This window comes from Myotis daubentonii, chromosome 1 (genome assembly GCF_963259705.1).
Source record: "Myotis daubentonii chromosome 1, mMyoDau2.1, whole genome shotgun sequence".
Lineage (NCBI taxonomy): Eukaryota > Metazoa > Chordata > Mammalia > Chiroptera > Vespertilionidae > Myotis > Myotis daubentonii.
In genome coordinates, this window is record NC_081840.1 from 6,035,123 (window position 1) to 6,053,554 (window position 18,432).

At 62.1% G+C, this 18,432-nt stretch overlaps 1 protein-coding gene across 6 annotated transcripts in view; it reads right to left on the reverse strand.

Annotated features, from left to right (window-relative positions):
- The window catches only part of BEGAIN (brain enriched guanylate kinase associated), a 45,645-nt gene that overhangs the window by 16,321 nt on the left and 10,892 nt on the right, over positions 1–18,432 (reverse strand). For 3 of the 6 annotated variants that reach the window (XM_059686476.1, XM_059686470.1, XM_059686494.1), the window contains exon 2: positions 1,821–1,849. In XM_059686476.1, the coding sequence (XP_059542459.1) occupies positions 1,821–1,849 (29 nt within the window). Of the gene's footprint in view, positions 1–568; positions 673–1,820; positions 1,850–2,005; positions 2,190–18,432 lie in introns of those variants that run through there. The other 3 variants (XM_059686485.1, XM_059686503.1, XM_059686511.1) reach the window with 2 other exon arrangements.

Genomic DNA, 18,432 nt, shown 5'->3' on the forward strand with positions numbered 1-18,432 from the left:
TCAGATCCCAGGTCTGGCCGGCGATCCACAGAAACCACAGTCTAGGGGCAGGAGGCAGACCCCGGTAGGACCCCCAGGATCCCTTCAGCTGGACCCCCAACACACCTTCTGCCTGGGGGACCCACAGTCCTGTGGTTCTGATGCCCCACAGTGAACCTCTGCAAGGGGGGGGCTGCCAGGTCCCAGGGAGGGGGTGTTTGCACAGTAGCTCATGTCAGCCCCCCATCAGTCCTGCATGGTGGGAGTGATTAGGACAACTGCTTTACAGATGGGGAAACTGAGGCTGGGCTATGTCTCTGTCCCAATTACTCAGAAAGCAAGGATGGGTGCTCGAGAGTCTTGGCTGGGCATGAAGATGGGGGGGAAAGAGAAAGAGAACCATGGAGCCCCCACCCCCAGGCTAAGGCAGCCATGCGAGGCACCACCCTACCCCCCCCCCCAACCCCCCGCCGCCTCCACTGTCCAATGAATGCTGTCTTTCGCTCAAGTCCCAGCTGTCCCCTTCCCCGTATGGACCCCAACCCTGGTGGGGGGGGGGATTGGTGAGATGACAGCCAATGTGGGGTACCTGGAAGGTCCCTGGCTTGAGCTCCTCTGTGTAGCCAGAGCCAGGGCTGTTGTTCTTGGGGTTTCACCAGCCCGGCTGGACCTTGGCCATGACAGGATGGACCTGGCTGACAGACATCAATCAGCACTCTCGACCTAACAGAGGGGACCCCTCCTCCCAGCCCAGGACAAATGGGTCCCGGCTCTGTGGGACCCACAAGGGAGGGGGGTGCGGGGGGGGGGTGCTGCACCCCAGCTCAGTGGCCAGGAGATGGCCCTGCTCTCTGTCCAGTCGGGGGCTTCTGTGCGCGACCACCTGTCCCCAGGCACCCACCGTCAGTCACCTGGGAGCCCTGGTCTCTTTGCCCATAGACCCAGGAACCTGCCCTGGTACAAGCCTGGGCTCTGCTGGGTGTCCGCCCCTTGGGAACTGGGGGCCCCGGGGACCTAGAGTCTTCTGCAGGGATGCCAATCTGGCCTTGGGGAGGGGGGACAGACCCCACGGGCCGGGCTGATGGTGCCGAAACCCGGTGGCCAGAGCTGGGTCAGCTGCCCACACACGCCTTGGCTCAGACTCCGGAAGGAAAACACAGGAGGGCTGTTCCCAAAGTGGGGGTCAGGGTGGCCCCGGGAAGTCTCGGAGGAAGTCATGAATATGCAAAGCGGCTGCTCGCCGGCGGCCGCGGAAGCCGGAAGGGAGCGGGGAGCGCGCGCGGGCTCAAAGTTAGCGCCGAGGCGGTGGCGGCGCGGCGCGGGGGACGCTAACCGGACGCCGGCGGCCGTCGCGGGATTCCCCCAAAATGGCTCCAAGACCGGACTGCCGTGGTCAGCGGCGAGGGCTCCGTCCTCCGTCCCCGACCCCGTCCCCACAAGGCAGAAACTTAAAAGCGTCGAACCGGGCAACTGTCCGTGTGGCGTGGGGGGACTGCCGGCGCCGGAGACCCGCGTGTCACGGCGGGAGCGGAAACCCGGAGGGTCCCGGGGGACGATCGAGGATGCGGGTCGGGCGCGCGGGACCGCGGAGGCCGCCGGGCCCTGGTTGCGCACCCCCTCTCCCCGCCGCAGTGGCCCGGGTCGCGCTGAGGGGTCTCCCGCGGGGGCGCCCCGTTTGCTCGCCGCGCACACACGCACCACGCACCGCACCCCGGCCGGCCCCAGCAGGCGCGCCGCGGGGCGCCCCGGAGAAGCGCTCCGGCGCCGCCCGGCCCCCCGCCTCCCGCCCCCACCCCGGCCCGGTCCGCGGGCGAGCCGCCGAGCGGAAGGCACTCACTCACCTGAGTTTGTCCATGTCTGCGGCAGAGGCCTGCGAGAAACCAAAGAGAGGGTCAGCGGGCGGGAGGCGTGCGCTCGGAGCCCGCCGGGTGCAGCCGGGCACCGCGGGCACCGGCGGGCGCGGCGGCGGGGCACCCCGCGCGGCTCGCGCGGTGGGAAGCCCGGCCCGTGCGACCCCAGTCCTTACCAACGGCGGTCCGGGGACTCCGTGGGTGCGCGGGGCAGCTGCCGAGTAACAGGTGAGCCCCGCCGGGCTGCCGCGCTACCCGGCGCGTAGGTCCGCCCCCCGGGTGGACGAGGGCACTGGCCTGGGGGCTCCGGGCGGCACCATCCGAGGACCTGGCATGGTGCGACCCGGAGCGCTCCCGAGCTTGCCAGAAAGAGGGGGAATCCAAGTCGGACCCGTTAAAATAAAGTGGCCGCGGCCCCCGCGGCTCGCATCCCCCCACCCCCCGCCCCGCCCGTTAACCCTTCCAGGCCCGCGCTCCTCCCATAGGAAGCGGCGCCGGCATCTCAGGATCCCGAGTAGGAGAACGTTCCGATCTGGAAACTGGGAGCCATCCCGGATTGCAGTATCCGGCGCTCGCAGAATCCGAGGGGGATGGCACTCCCAGACCCCTCAACCGGGGACCCCGCTGCCCTCGGATTCTGAGATTCCAGGCCTGGCCCGCCCCTCCCGGCTCCGGGGATTAACCATTGCGCGGCCGACTCACCCGTGGGGCTCCCTGCAGGACTTGCGCAGACCCGCGAGAGAGCGGCTTGGAGACCCTCCCCACCTACCCCTGCGCAGCCGGGCAGCCCCTCCGCACCGGGCGGGGGTACCCACCGGTGGCCGTTAACCCTGCGCGCGCCGCCGGCGAGCGGCCCGGGCAGGATCGCACTTCCTGCGCCAAGCGGGGGGCATGGGGCTGTCTCTCCATCACTCGGGAGAGGCCGCACCCGGGGGCTTCACCCCGTCTTTCCGCGCCATGACTGGCGTTAAAGGGGGACGGGGTCTGAACCCAGGGACCGCGCGACACACCTGGGAAGACTGATTACTGCCCATCCCAGCCCCTTGCGCCGCGTCCGCCGGGAGCGCGCTTCGCTCTGGTCCGGGCCCCACGCCGCCTCCCCCACCGCCCCGCCGAGTGAGGGCGCAGCCCGGCTGTCAGCGCCGAGCTGGGAAGCTGGGCCCCGGGGCCTCGGCCAGGATCGGCCACCAAATCCCCGGGTGCCGGGGCAGGCCTTCCCGGGACGCCCCCGGCCTCAGTTTCCTCACCCGCAAGCTGTAGTGGAGAGTAAGGGGAAGTGGACAAAGCTCTCTGCTGCCAGCGAGCGCCGCGGGCTGCGAAGGGGCTGGGGTGGGGGGAGCAATTTCAGAAAAACCGGACCCACGAGGGGCCCCTGACTGGCAGCCAGGCGCAATCGCCCACACTCTGAAAGTTTCTGAGATGGAGAGCCTGGGCCCTCTCCGCGTGCGCTCCCCGCACACGGTGTTGGCTGCTCAGCCCACCCTTCCCCAGCCTCCCTGGACCCCCCAGGCCCACCTTTCCCACGTCCACATCACCGTGCTCAGCTCACTAGATCCCAGCATACAGCAGGCGCGCAATAAACACGGAAAATGCATGTCTGGATCCCCCAACACCGTGGCGTATCTTTGCCTGCCGCTTCCCTTCAGGTTGAGTTCCCGGAAGGAGTCCTGTCCCTTCTCCAGGGCCCCCCCACAGCGCCCAGCGGGCCTGGCCTCCCCCTGGCCAGCACGCAGGGTGGGAGGAGCCGACGGTTCCGGAGTCAGCCCCAAGCAGGTTCAGGCCCAAACCAAGTTCAAGGGCTCCTTCAGCCACCCCAGGGACGGATCCTCACTCACTCATTAGCCCTGGACTAAGTTCTTGGGGTTGGGAGCAGGCAGCAAAGGAGGTGAGCCCCGTCTCCAGAGACTAATGGCTGAGAAATGAAACCCCACTCCGGGAGTTCCATTCCCGGGAGTGCCCAGGCAGCAGAATGGCAAAAATAATAATAAGCCCCCCCTCACCCCTGGCAGTTCATAGCACTGCCCTGCGGGGCACAGGGCGGTGGTCAGTCCCTTCGGGGGAAGAGGAAAGCAAACGGGGAGAGGAGCCAGCTGGGCCTGGACCCCGTCCTCAGAGGCCTTCCCCATCCGGAGGCTCAGGACATCCTCCATGTCTCCAGTTGCCTCAATCATTCACAGTGAATGACCTGCCAGGGAGTTTGTCTAAAATTAATAAGAATGTATTAAAATTTAATTTAAAAAATCTAGCATCAATTATTTATATTGAGTCTTTCAGCTCTTCTAAAAGGCCTGTCTGGGAATTTCCCCCCAAGAAGGGCCTCCAGGAGGGGCTGTGAGTTGCCCCAGTGGCAAGGGGCTGGGTGGGCAGGGGAGGAGATAAGAAAGGGAAGGGTTCCCGCCTCGGTACCTTGGTACCTTGGCAGCCCCTCCCTTCACTCTGCTATCTCAGAAGCTTGACTCTGATGCTGACGTCTCAAACCCAGGGTCTGTGGAGTCATCACTGCCCTCACTCTTAAAAGCCACCTCCTCCAGGCAGCCCCCCCAGGAGACTCACTGGAGTTGTTGGGTTAAAACCCCCACACCACATGTGCACTCCCTGGGGCAGGGCCTATCTTTCCCCATGTGTCCAGGGCTGGCTCAGCACCCCACCCAGGGGGTTGGGGCGTGTACTAAAGCTCTGGATGTGTGAGTGCTGATGAGCAGTGTGGTTGCATGTGTGTGTGGGGGTGGGGTGGGGTGGGGGGAGCTTTCTGCTGTGCCTTTGGCAATGGTCTTGGTGTTTGGGCCAAAGCCCCACATTCAGGTCTTAACTCTGCAGTTCATAACCAAAAGATCTGGGGATGTTCCTGAGATGCCCATTGTATGGATGAGAAACCAAGGCCAGACCATGGGATGCCTGGCTCAAGGGCCCCTGAGGCTAGCTGAGGGCTGCCTGTGGGCTGAGCAGAGAAGACTGGGGCCCTGCCTGGGTCTCAAGCCACTATAGGAGGAGGGCAGGCGAGGGTGGGGACCATGAGTACAAGGGGCCTGTGGGATGCCCAGGGTCTTCAGGGTGAGATGATGGGGCAGGAAATACCTTAGGCCCCTTGTGCCCCCTCCAGGACCCCAGGAAAGTGGAATCCAATGCTCTCCTGGCTCAGGTGGAGCACAGGTGGGCACGTTGGGTGCTCCCAGGGGACAGTCCATCTCGCTTTGGGTGCTGTCCCTCCAGTCCACCCCATAGTCATAGCCTGATGCCTATTCCTGCAACACACCTGTGACCTCATCACTGTCTGCCCTAAACTCACCCAGTGCCCTCTCCGGGTGGCCCAGCCCCTCTGGGTGGCCCAGCCCCTCTGGGTGGTCCGAACCAGTGATCACCTTGGTTTCCCTACATCATCCAAGTCCTGCTATCTCCTCCCTCATTGTCTTTGCCCATGCTGGTCCCCTCCTCCCAAGGCCTGCCCCTCCCACACCCTGAGATCTACTCTCAGCACTTCCCTCCTGCAACCTGCTTCCTTCCTTATTCCCTGCATGACTCGGAGCTTCAGGAGGGCCACCTGGGTCAGAAACAGGCCCGTCCATCCTCAGTCCACCTGTGCCGCTCCCAGCGCAGCCTTTGACCCAGTTACGGAACTCAATCCCGTTTCACCCTCACTGAGACTTTTTGAGGTGGGTCTTATGATCCCCATTTTACAGATGCAAAAACAGAGCCTCCACGAGGCAAACCCCTGCAGCTTTCATGCAGGAGCGTGATTTGGGGCCAGGGGCTCTTGTCCCTCCTCCCGAGGGTACCTGGGCACTGTGACTGATGCACACCGTAGGCACTCCCCAGAGGCGACGCAGGGTGGCAACTCCGTGCCATCAGTCAGGCCTCAGGGAGAGGGGTTGGTGAATCCGAAGTCAGCCCTTCACTCGGCGCACACTGGCCACCTCGCTGGTCCCGAGCTCACCCAGCTCAGTCCTGCCCCAGGGCCTTGGCATGGCTGGGCCTTCCTTCTCTGACCGCTCATCTGAAGTAGCCCCACCCCCACCAAATGACTTCTCATCACACCCCATCTCTGGCCATTTGCCTGTCCTCACCCTGATCCCACCCCAGCACTATAGAGGACCCCCAACAGCAGGGTCCCGCTGTTTAGGCCATTCTGTCTGTCCCCAGGACCTGGCCCAGAGGCCTCCAATGGCAGGCGGTGGGTGATGGCTGAATGAACGCACTGCTCTTAATCCCCAGCCAGAGGCATCTGGCTGTGGAGCAGTCCTACTCTCATAGCCCCGTCTGTCACACACATCGTTCCCAACTCAGCCCCTTCTCCCCTCTGACCCGGTGCTCCCCAAACTCACGAGGCACCCCATCTGGTGGTACCCAGAGCCCTGCCCGGGGAACCCCCTCTGTGGATGTGGGGTCTACTGGACCATCTCCTATGCAGCTGTGTGGCCTCAGGTAAGGCTCTTAGCCTCTCTGAGCTCAATTCCTCACCTAGGAGGATGGCACATTTTCAAAGGGCATTGCGAGTGACAAGGTGGGCACGTCTGTAAGGGATTGTCTCAGGAACAGGGCTTTCAAGGACTGAGGTTGCCCTGAGAGCCAGCCTTTTCATTCAACCGCCTAGGATGGACACACAACATCCTAAGATGCTCACACAGCTCCATGCCTTCCCCATTCATTCAGCAAACATTCACGGTGCGCCCGCTGCCAGGGGATTTAGCAGGGAACGAACTAGAGGACGTTCTCTGCTTTCACGGTGCCGACATTCTGCAGGGGGAGACAGATTACAGGAGACACCAGTGAAGCGTCCCTCTGCCCCAGGTGTCTGCTGGGAGAATCTGTGGAGAAGGAGGGGAGGGTGGGGGCCGTGTGCCGCTATCCACAGGTTAGTCAGGGTGACATGTGAGCAAAGCCTGGGGAGCTGCTGGGAGGGGCAGGCCCTGGGGGTGGGGTGTCTCATGAGTTTGGGGAGTACCTGGTCACCAGTGGGGAGCAGGGGCTGAGTGGGAGGCTTCAAGGGACCTTGGCTCCATCTTGAGTGGATCGGAAGTCCCCGCAAGGCTGAACAGGGGCATATGCATCACGCTGCTGAGTGGAGGACACACCGAGGGGCAGGCGCGGGGCCTGCCTCAGGAGTCCAGCTGGGGTGCCTGCAGATCCAAGCGCGTGGGAACCAGGGGGCGGGGGAGATACCCTACAGACTAAGGTGGGTGCAGAAGAGTCATCCACGTGACCATGAATGCTTGGACCCGAGCAGCTGGAAGGGGGCGAGAGCAGAGAGGCTCAGGTCCAGAGGTGCCCACTGCATGTCCGGCAGGGACAGCGACCAGGGTGGGTGCAGGGGTTTGCATTCAGAGGCGGGCCCAGAGATGAATCTGGGAGTGGTCAGCAGAAAGCCCCCACGCTGGAGGAGCCCGCCATGGAGGGAGCGCAGATGCCGAGGGAGAGCCAGAGGCTCCGGAGGGGGCAGAGCAGCCACGGAGACCAGGGAGCTGGCAGGGAGGCAGGAGGAGAGCAGGCGCTTCCAGGGGGAGGGAAGGACCCTCGGCGTCACAGACTGCCAGGGGGGAGAGGCCGGCCGCGGGTCCCAGAGCATCACCCACAGGGCTAGCGCGGGCTGGACACACAGTGGGTCCCCCCCACCACCTCAGCGGCAAGACCAGGGTGAGCTGCGGGGCTCTGCAGGTGGCCAGCGGGAGGGGGCGAGCACCTGCCTAGTGTCATCCAGCCAGTTGGGGACCTGAACCCAGGCCCTGGTCTGAGGGGTGCCCCTGTGCCACTCCCTGCCCGTGGCTCTCCGTGGCCTCTGCAGGTTCCAGCTGTGTGTGGCTGCAGACGGGCTAGTTCGGCGGCTGCAAACTGGCCCCCGGAGCTAAATCTGGCTCACCAGCATGTTGTGTTTGGCCTGAAAGAGGGTTTTAACTTTTTTTGAAAAATATTGGAGCCAACATTTAAAAATTGGGAGAGTTTACACTTTCAAAGCCGTATTTTTGGCTTCTACTGAGATTTTGGAAGATCTGGCAACTTCTGCCCACATTCCCATGTGGAAGCAGTTGGGGAGCGAGGAGCAGCTACCTCCCCAGAGATGGGAGAGGCACCATCCAACACCTAAGCTTGTCCTGCAGAGGGGAGACTGAGGCCCGGAGGACCGCGTGACTTGTCAAGGTCATTCAGTGGAGAGCCCCTCAGACAGGGTCCAACCGTAGCTCCGGGCACTGCCAGGCGTGGCATTGGGGTCTTGTCACAAATCCCACCCCGGCTGCTTCAGAGCCCCAGCCTGCCTCTCCTTCCATGACCCTGGCCCAGTCCTTCCCACTCTCTTCTTCTGACCCTTTTGTTCACAGGAAATGGCTTGCTTGAGCCATTCACACTATAGTATGAATGAGCCTTGGGTCCAGGTCTGTGGACAGGGAGGGCTGGAGTCCCGGAGACCTTCTACAGTGGCTTCTCATTTGCTGGACAATAAAGGGGGGGGGGGACCAGGGTCACCCATGGCCACTCAGCCACACGGGCAGAGACAGGACGGAGGTCCAGAGCCCTCCTCTGGTTCATAGCTTTCGGGCTGATGACTGGACGCCAGGCGTCTGCCCTGCCTCCCCAAAGCTTCACCTGCACCCTGGGAACTCTCCTGGGGACACAGGCTGGTGCAGGGCAGGAGGCACACGGGAGAGGGGCCATCATCGTCCCAGTGACTGAAATTCTACTGTGCACTGGGCACCTTCAACCTTCACCAATGACCTCTAACCTCACCCCCACCCATGAGATGTGGCGGGAGAGGTGGCTTGCCCGGGTTCACTGAGCCAGGGCACAGCCCAGCCAGGGCCCTGTGGGCGCAGCTCTCTGAGCCTCAGTCCCTGGTCTATAAATGGGCCTGGTCCATCGCTCTCTCTCTCTTGTTTTGAGTATTTGAGATGAGGCTGGAGCTGAGGGAGTCCACAGTAGGTGCCTGCCATGCCATGTGGCCCAGCGGTGGGGGTGGGGGTGGGGTTAGGGGTGGGGGTGGGGGTGGGGGTGGGTTTGGGGCTGTTACTCTTTGGGAAGAACACTGCCAGCCCCCCCCGCCCCCCCGCACAGAGCGCCCCAGGCCCAGCTGCCCCCGTCCCCGGAGTGAGGTCTGCGTGGTGTGCAGAACACAGAGCAGCCGAGGGTGGGGGCCCCGATCCCCAGGCCCTTATGCGGGAGGCAGGGGACATGATGCTTATTGGGTTCCTGCCGGACGTTTTCCCTCTGACAAGGCAAAGGGGAAGTCACAGCCCTTTACTTTTCACTACCTGGGGAACTAGGCACAGAGCGGGTGGGTGACTTGTCTAAGATCACACAGCGCCCAGCAGACCCTTGAGCTGAGAACTCCGGGGGCGCTCTGAGGCTTGGGGGTCAGAACACCAGTAAATTGTCAGCAAGTATCAGCTGTATCTTGTCACGAATCCAGAAAGTATCTCACCCAGGATTTTGTTTTTAAAACAACCTACCCACAGGGAAGACCTTCTGGGAAGGGCCTGGTCGAGATCCCCACCAACCTGGCCCGTGGCCCCCACCGCAGTCCTGTGCTGGGAGAAGTTGGGAAGGGAGTACGGGGACAGGGGCAACGTCACGGCCTCAGGGACACGGATGTTCTCGGGGATAGGAGGTCAGTGCCGAGGTTGGGGTACCAGCATGTGGGGTGCGGCGGTCCTGACGCCCAGCAGAGCTCCATCCCCAGGACAACGGAGGTCTCGCCGAGTCCTCCCGCCCACCTGTCTGAGGCCCAGTGTGTGTGGCAGGGGGTGCCGAGGTGCTGAGAGACCCCGGTCCAAGCCCAGACTCCCCAGGGCTGTTTTCAACCCCATGAAACGGGACGTGGACCACGTCGCTGCCTGACAGACGGTGACATCCTGCCTGGGGCGGAGGTGTCTGGTTCAGGCTGTCGGGGGATGATATGAAATCCGGCGGAACCCTCCGAGGGCTCTGCCAGCGCGCGGTGCTGTTATTGCTATCGCTGCTCGGGCACACTCAGTCCTGCCTGCCCCGAAGCCAGAATCTCACCTTAGAGATTCATTCTTTCGGGCTCAGGTCTTTCCTGTTGCAGATTATCCAAGGGGTGCGGTGCAGGTGCTCCGAGGGAGGGACGGGGACTGGGGGGAAATGGCACGTGGAGGGGCAGGGAAGGGGCCTCAGCAGACTCTGGCCAGCTGCTGGCTGAGGATGATCTGGGGCTAAGACTCACCCGGCTCGGAGGCTGCCCAGGGGAGGCAGCCAGGCCTCCCTGCTCGCCGCTGCCCACGTGAGTCCCGCTGGTCTCCACTGCCTGGCTGGACCCCAATCTGCCTGCAGCCTCGGCCGTCACCTCTGAGGACGGCTGGGGGCTCCGGGCCAGGGTCCTCTCTGGGGCTGCAGCTCCTGGGAGGGGCTCCTGGGCTAAGCCCGGGCCTCGCTCACCAGGGGAGGGCTCTGGGCTGCGGCCTCGGGGTCCCCGGAAGGCCTCCAAGGTCCCCGGGTCCAGCACCTGCACTGTGACCTCATCCAGGAACCTAGAAAAAGGCAGCCTGGCCTCCCGGCGGCGGTCCAGGCGGGCGAGGGGGCCGCTGGCAGGCTCGCCGCCAGTGCTTGGGGGCTTGGGGGTACACGGCAGGCTAGGCGATGCCCGTGTCTCCTCTTGGCCAGGCCATGCTGCCCAGCTGGGGCCAGACGTCTGGTCCTCAGGGTTCCCAGCTGGGCTGGGGCTAGGTGTGTGGCTTCGAGGGTCCTCTCTGCATGCTCCCTCCCTGGGGGCTTGGGCCCTGGGCTCCATGAGGGGGCCATGGCCATCCTGTCTGCGGCTGCCGCGGTCAGGGCCCCGGGCCTGGGAGCTGGGCCCCGACAGCATCTTCCTTAGTCAAGCCTCTGCCAGTGCTCCCTGACCCCGCTTCTCTCCTCTCACAGGGCCCTCTCTGGCCAGCCCATCCCTCACTGGGCAGAGTGACTGTCCAGCGCCCGCCTGCCCATCGATCCACAGAGCACGTGGCAGGAGAGCCTCCCGCCCCCTAAATTGATTCTCACTAATCAGGAGCGGGGCTCGGGGCTTAGAAAGTGCTAGAGAGGACAAGGTCGCGTCCTGGGCTCTGCGTCTGCCTGGGGAGGCAGCCTGCACGAATGAGCACCTGCTGTGTACGGGGAGCGGCCCTGCTTTGGGCCTCACACACTCCAGTATCTCCTCGCCTCTCCTGCCAGGTGCGGGGCTGGGCGCAGGGACAGGGTGAAGGCAGGGCCTGAAGGAGGGAGGCTGTGGAGGAGGCTGCTGGTGGCCCACTCTTCTCCCTTCCTTCCTTAGTAAAGAGGCCTCATTTTATTCTGGAAGGCAAGTCACCTGGCTAAAAAAAAACAAAAAACAAAACACTGCATTTCCCAGGCTCCTTTGCAGCCAAAGGGTAGCCCATAAGATATCAACAGCATCTGTGGGGCATGACTTCTGGGAGAACTCTGTAACAGGGATCAGACAGCTTGCCTGTTGCCTTTCTTTGCGCCCACTCCCCAGCCTCCTGCTTCTTATCTGGAACATGGACGTGATGGCTGGAGCTGTTACAGCTCTACGGCACCACGAAGCAAACTTGCACAGAAGCCAGATGTAAACATGGGAGGAGCAGAAAGACAAGGGAACCTGGGCTCCTCATGACCACGGAGTCGGCACCCCAGTGCTATACCCGGCCCCTGCCTCCGGACCCTCATTAACGTGAGAGGAGTAACCCCATCTTGTTTAAGCTACGGTCCTATCCCGTCTCAGTTACTAGCCGCTGTGTGCAGTTCCTCAGGGGGAGCCCGGGGATAGGTGAGGACCCGCAGCTGATGATGGTGCTGGGGGTAGAGCTAACCCGGGATAGGTGAGGACCCGCAGCTGATGATGGTGAGGGTAGAGCTAACCCGGGATAGGTGAGGACCCACAGCTGATGATGGTGCTGGGGGTAGAGCTAACCCGGGATAGGTGAGAACCCGCAGCTGATGATGGTGAGGGAAGAGCTAACCCGGGATAGGTGAGGGCCCGCAGCTGATGATGATGGTGCTGGGGGTAGAGTTAACCCGGGATAGGTGAGGACCCGCAGCTGATGGTGCTGGGGGTAGAGCTAACCCGGGATAGGTGAGGGCCCGCAGCTGATGATGATGGTGCTGGGGGTAGAGCTAACCCGGGATAGGTGAGGACCCGCAGCTGATGATGGTGAGGGAAGAGCTAACCGGGATAGGTGAGGACCCGCAGCTGATGATGGTGAGGGAAGAGCTAACCGGGATAGGTGAGGACCCGCAGCTGATGATGGTGAGGGAAGAGCTAACCCGGGATAGGTGAGGACCCGCAGCTGATGGTGCTGGGGGTAGAGCTAACCCGGGATAGGTGAGGACCCGCAGCTGATGATGGTGAGGGTAGAGCTAACCGGGATAGGTGAGGACCCGCAGCTGATGATGGTGAGGGAAGAGCTAACCGGGATAGGTGAGGACCTGCAGCTGATGGTGCTGGGGGTAGAGCTAACCCGGGATAGGTGAGGGCCCGCAGCTGATGATGATGCTGGGGGTAGAGCTAACCCGGGATAGGTGAGGACCCGCAGCTGATAAAGGTGTGGGTAGAGCTAACCGGGATAGGTGAGGACCCGCAGCTGATGATGGTGAGGGAAGAGCTAACCGGGATAGGTGAGGACCCGCAGCTGATGGTGGTGCTGGGGGTAGAGCTAACCTGGGATAGGTGAGGACCCGCAGCTGATGATGGTGCTGGGGGTAGAGCTAACCTGGGATAGGTGCGGACCCGCAGCTGATGGTGCTGGGGGTAGAGCTAACCCGGGATAGGTGAGGACCCGCAGCTGATGGTGGTGCTGGGGGTAGAGCTAACCCGGGATAGGTGAGGACCCACAGCTGATGATGGTGCTGGGGGTAGAGCTAACCTGGGATAGGTGAGGACCCGCAGCTGATGATGGTGCTGGGGGTAGAGCTAACCCGGGATAGGTGAGGACCCGCAGCTGATGATGGTGAGGGAAGAGCTAACCGGGATAGGTGAGGGCCCGCAGCTGATGATGATGGTGCTGGGGGTAGAGCTAACCCGGGATAGGTGAGGACCCGCAGCTGATGATGGTGAGGGAAGAGCTAACCGGGATAGGTGAGGACCCGCAGCTGATGATGGTGAGGGAAGAGCTAACCGGGATAGGTGAGGACCCGCAGCTGATGATGGTGAGGGAAGAGCTAACCCGGGATAGGTGAGGGCCCGCAGCTGATGGTGCTGGGGGTAGAGCTAACCTGGGATAGGTGAGGGCCCGCAGCTGATGATGGTGAGGGTAGAGCTAACCCGGGATAGGTGAGGACCCGCAGCTGATGGTGCTGGGGGTAGAGCTAACCCGGGATAGGTGAGGGCCCGCAGCTGATGATGGTGAGGGTAGAGCTAACCTGGGATAGGTGAGGACCCGCAGCTGATGGTGCTGGGGGTAGAGCTAACCTGGGATAGGTGAGGACCCGCAGCTGATGATGGTGCTGGGGGTAGAGCTAACCTGGGATAGGTGAGGACCCGCAGCTGATGGTGCTGGGGGTAGAGCTAACCCGGGATAGGTGAGGGCCCGCAGCTGATGATGATGGTGCTGGGGGTAGAGCTAACCCGGGATAGGTGAGGACCCGCAGCTGATGATGGTGAGGGAAGAGCTAACCGGGATAGGTGAGGGCCCGCAGCTGATGATGGTGAAGGAAGAGCTAACCGGGATAGGTGAGGACCCACAGCTGATGATGGTGAGGGAAGAGCTAACCCGGGATAGGTGAGGACCCGCAGCTGATGATGGTGAGGGAAGAGCTAACCGGGATAGGTGAGGACCCGCAGCTGATGATGGTGAGGGAAGAGCTAACCCGGGATAGGTGAGGACCCGCAGCTGATGATGGTGAGGGTAGAGCTAACCCGGGATAGGTGAGGACCCACAGCTGATGATGGTGCTGGGGGTAGAGCTAACCCGGGATAGGTGAGGGCCCGCAGCTGATGATGGTGAGGGTAGAGCTAACCTGGGATAGGTGAGGACCCGCAGCTGATGGTGCTGGGGGTAGAGCTAACCTGGGATAGGTGAGGACCCGCAGCTGATGATGGTGCTGGGGGTAGAGCTAACCTGGGATAGGTGAGGACCCGCAGCTGATGGTGCTGGGGGTAGAGCTAACCCGGGATAGGTGAGGGCCCGCAGCTGATGATGATGGTGCTGGGGGTAGAGCTAACCCGGGATAGGTGAGGACCCGCAGCTGATGATGGTGAGGGAAGAGCTAACCGGGATAGGTGAGGACCCGCAACTGATGATGGTGAAGGAAGAGCTAACCGGGATAGGTGAGGACCCACAGCTGATGATGGTGAGGGAAGAGCTAACCCGGGATAGGTGAGGACCCGCAGCTGATGATGGTGAGGGAAGAGCTAACCGGGATAGGTGAGGACCCGCAGCTGATGATGGTGAGGGAAGAGCTAACCCGGGATAGGTGAGGACCCGCAGCTGATGATGGTGCTGGGGGTAGAGCTAACCCGGGATAGGTGAGGACCCGCAGCTGATGATGGTGAGGGTAGAGCTAACCCGGGATAGGTGAGGACCCACAGCTGATGATGGTGCTGGGGGTAGAGCTAACCCGGGATAGGTGAGGACCCGCAGCTGATGATGGTGAGGGAAGAGCTAACCCGGGATAGGTGAGGGCCCGCAGCTGATGATGATGGTGCTGGGGGTAGAGCTAACCCGGGATAGGTGAGGGCCCGCAGCTGATGATGATGGTGCTGGGGGTAGAGCTAACCCGGGATAGGTGAGGACCCGCAGCTGATGGTGCTGGGGGTAGAGCTAACCCGGGATAGGTGAGGACCCGCAGCTGATGATGGTGAGGGAAGAGCTAACCGGGATAGGTGAGGGCCCGCAGCTGAAGATGGTGAGGGAAGAGCTAACCGGGATAGGTGAGGACCCGCAGCTGATGGTGGTGCTGGGGGTAGAGCTAACCCGGGATAGGTGAGGACCCGCAGCTGATGATGGTGAGGGTAGAGCTAACCGGGATAGGTGAGGACCCGCAGCTGATGATGGTGAGGGAAGAGCTAACCGGGATAGGTGAGGACCTGCAGCTGATGGTGCTGGGGGTAGAGCTAACCCGGGATAGGTGAGGGCCCGCAGCTGATGATGATGCTGGGGGTAGAGCTAACCCGGGATAGGTGAGGACCCGCAGCTGATAAAGGTGAGGGTAGAGCTAACCGGGATAGGTGAGGACCCGCAGCTGATGATGGTGAGGGAAGAGCTAACCGGGATAGGTGAGGACCCGCAGCTGATGGTGGTGCTGGGGGTAGAGCTAACCCGGGATAGGTGAGGACCCGCAGCTGATGATGGTGAGGGTAGAGCTAACCGGGATAGGTGAGGACCCGCAGCTGATGATGGTGAGGGAAGAGCTAACCGGGATAGGTGAGGACCCGCAGCTGATGGTGGTGCTGGGGGTAGAGCTAACCTGGGATAGGTGAGGACCCGCAGCTGATGATGGTGCTGGGGGTAGAGCTAACCTGGGATAGGTGCGGACCCGCAGCTGATGGTGCTGGGGGTAGAGCTAACCCGGGATAGGTGAGGACCCGCAGCTGATGGTGGTGCTGGGGGTAGAGCTAACCCGGGATAGGTGAGGACCCACAGCTGATGATGGTGCTGGGGGTAGAGCTAACCTGGGATAGGTGAGGACCCGCAGCTGATGATGGTGCTGGGGGTAGAGCTAACCCGGGATAGGTGAGGACCCGCAGCTGATGATGGTGAGGGAAGAGCTAACCGGGATAGGTGAGGGCCCGCAGCTGATGATGATGGTGCTGGGGGTAGAGCTAACCCGGGATAGGTGAGGACCCGCAGCTGATGATGGTGAGGGAAGAGCTAACCGGGATAGGTGAGGACCCGCAGCTGATGATGGTGAGGGAAGAGCTAACCGGGATAGGTGAGGACCCGCAGCTGATGATGGTGAGGGAAGAGCTAACCCGGGATAGGTGAGGGCCCGCAGCTGATGGTGCTGGGGGTAGAGCTAACCTGGGATAGGTGAGGGCCCGCAGCTGATGATGGTGAGGGTAGAGCTAACCCGGGATAGGTGAGGACCCGCAGCTGATGGTGCTGGGGGTAGAGCTAACCCGGGATAGGTGAGGGCCCGCAGCTGATGATGGTGAGGGTAGAGCTAACCTGGGATAGGTGAGGACCCGCAGCTGATGGTGCTGGGGGTAGAGCTAACCTGGGATAGGTGAGGACCCGCAGCTGATGATGGTGCTGGGGGTAGAGCTAACCTGGGATAGGTGAGGACCCGCAGCTGATGGTGCTGGGGGTAGAGCTAACCCGGGATAGGTGAGGGCCCGCAGCTGATGATGATGGTGCTGGGGGTAGAGCTAACCTGGGATAGGTGAGGACCCGCAGCTGATGGTGCTGGGGGTAGAGCTAACCCGGGATAGGTGAGGGCCCGCAGCTGATGATGATGGTGCTGGGGGTAGAGCTAACCCGGGATAGGTGAGGACCCGCAGCTGATGATGGTGAGGGAAGAGCTAACCGGGATAGGTGAGGGCCCGCAGCTGATGATGGTGAAGGAAGAGCTAACCGGGATAGGTGAGGACCCACAGCTGATGATGGTGAGGGAAGAGCTAACCCGGGATAGGTGAGGACCCGCAGCTGATGATGGTGAGGGAAGAGCTAACCGGGATAGGTGAGGACCCGCAGCTGATGATGGTGAGGGAAGAGCTAACCCGGGATAGGTGAGGACCCGCAGCTGATGATGGTGAGGGTAGAGCTAACCCGGGATAGGTGAGGACCCACAGCTGATGATGGTGCTGGGGGTAGAGCTAACCCGGGATAGGTGAGGGCCCGCAGCTGATGATGGTGAGGGTAGAGCTAACCTGGGATAGGTGAGGACCCGCAGCTGATGGTGCTGGGGGTAGAGCTAACCTGGGATAGGTGAGGACCCGCAGCTGATGATGGTGCTGGGGGTAGAGCTAACCTGGGATAGGTGAGGACCCGCAGCTGATGGTGCTGGTGGTAGAGCTAACCCGGGATAGGTGAGGGCCCGCAGCTGATGATGATGGTGCTGGGGGTAGAGCTAACCCGGGATAGGTGAGGACCCGCAGCTGATGATGGTGAGGGAAGAGCTAACCGGGATAGGTGAGGACCCGCAACTGATGATGGTGAAGGAAGAGCTAACCGGGATAGGTGAGGACCCACAGCTGATGATGGTGAGGGAAGAGCTAACCCGGGATAGGTGAGGACCCGCAGCTGATGATGGTGAGGGAAGAGCTAACCGGGATAGGTGAGGACCCGCAGCTGATGATGGTGAGGGAAGAGCTAACCCGGGATAGGTGAGGACCCGCAGCTGATGATGGTGCTGGGGGTAGAGCTAACCCGGGATAGGTGAGGACCCGCAGCTGATGATGGTGAGGGTAGAGCTAACCCGGGATAGGTGAGGACCCACAGCTGATGATGGTGCTGGGGGTAGAGCTAACCCGGGATAGGTGAGGACCCGCAGCTGATGATGGTGAGGGAAGAGCTAACCCGGGATAGGTGAGGGCCCGCAGCTGATGATGATGGTGCTGGGGGTAGAGCTAACCCGGGATAGGTGAGGGCCCGCAGCTGATGATGATGGTGCTGGGGGTAGAGCTAACCCGGGATAGGTGAGGACCCGCAGCTGATGGTGCTGGGGGTAGAGCTAACCTGGGATAGGTGAGGACCCGCAGCTGATGATGGTGCTGGGGGTAGAGCTAACCTGGGATAGGTGAGGACCCGCAGCTGATGGTGCTGGGGGTAGAGCTAACCCGGGATAGGTGAGGGCCCGCAGCTGATGATGATGGTGCTGGGGGTAGAGCTAACCCGGGATAGGTGAGGACCCGCAGCTGATGATGGTGAGGGAAGAGCTAACCGGGATAGGTGAGGGCCCGCAGCTGATGATGGTGAAGGAAGAGCTAACCGGGATAGGTGAGGACCCACAGCTGATGATGGTGAGGGAAGAGCTAACCCGGGATAGGTGAGGACCCGCAGCTGATGATGGTGAGGGAAGAGCTAACCGGGATAGGTGAGGACCCGCAGCTGATGATGGTGAGGGAAGAGCTAACCCGGGATAGGTGAGGACCCGCAGCTGATGATGGTGAGGGTAGAGCTAACCCGGGATAGGTGAGGACCCACAGCTGATGATGGTGCTGGGGGTAGAGCTAACCCGGGATAGGTGAGGGCCCGCAGCTGATGATGGTGAGGGTAGAGCTAACCTGGGATAGGTGAGGACCCGCAGCTGATGGTGCTGGGGGTAGAGCTAACCTGGGATAGGTGAGGACCCGCAGCTGATGATGGTGCTGGGGGTAGAGCTAACCTGGGATAGGTGAGGACCCGCAGCTGATGGTGCTGGGGGTAGAGCTAACCCGGGATAGGTGAGGGCCCGCAGCTGATGATGATGGTGCTGGGGGTAGAGCTAACCCGGGATAGGTGAGGACCCGCAGCTGATGATGGTGAGGGAAGAGCTAACCGGGATAGGTGAGGACCCGCAACTGATGATGGTGAAGGAAGAGCTAACCGGGATAGGTGAGGACCCACAGCTGATGATGGTGAGGGAAGAGCTAACCCGGGATAGGTGAGGACCCGCAGCTGATGATGGTGAGGGAAGAGCTAACCGGGATAGGTGAGGACCCGCAGCTGATGATGGTGAGGGAAGAGCTAACCCGGGATAGGTGAGG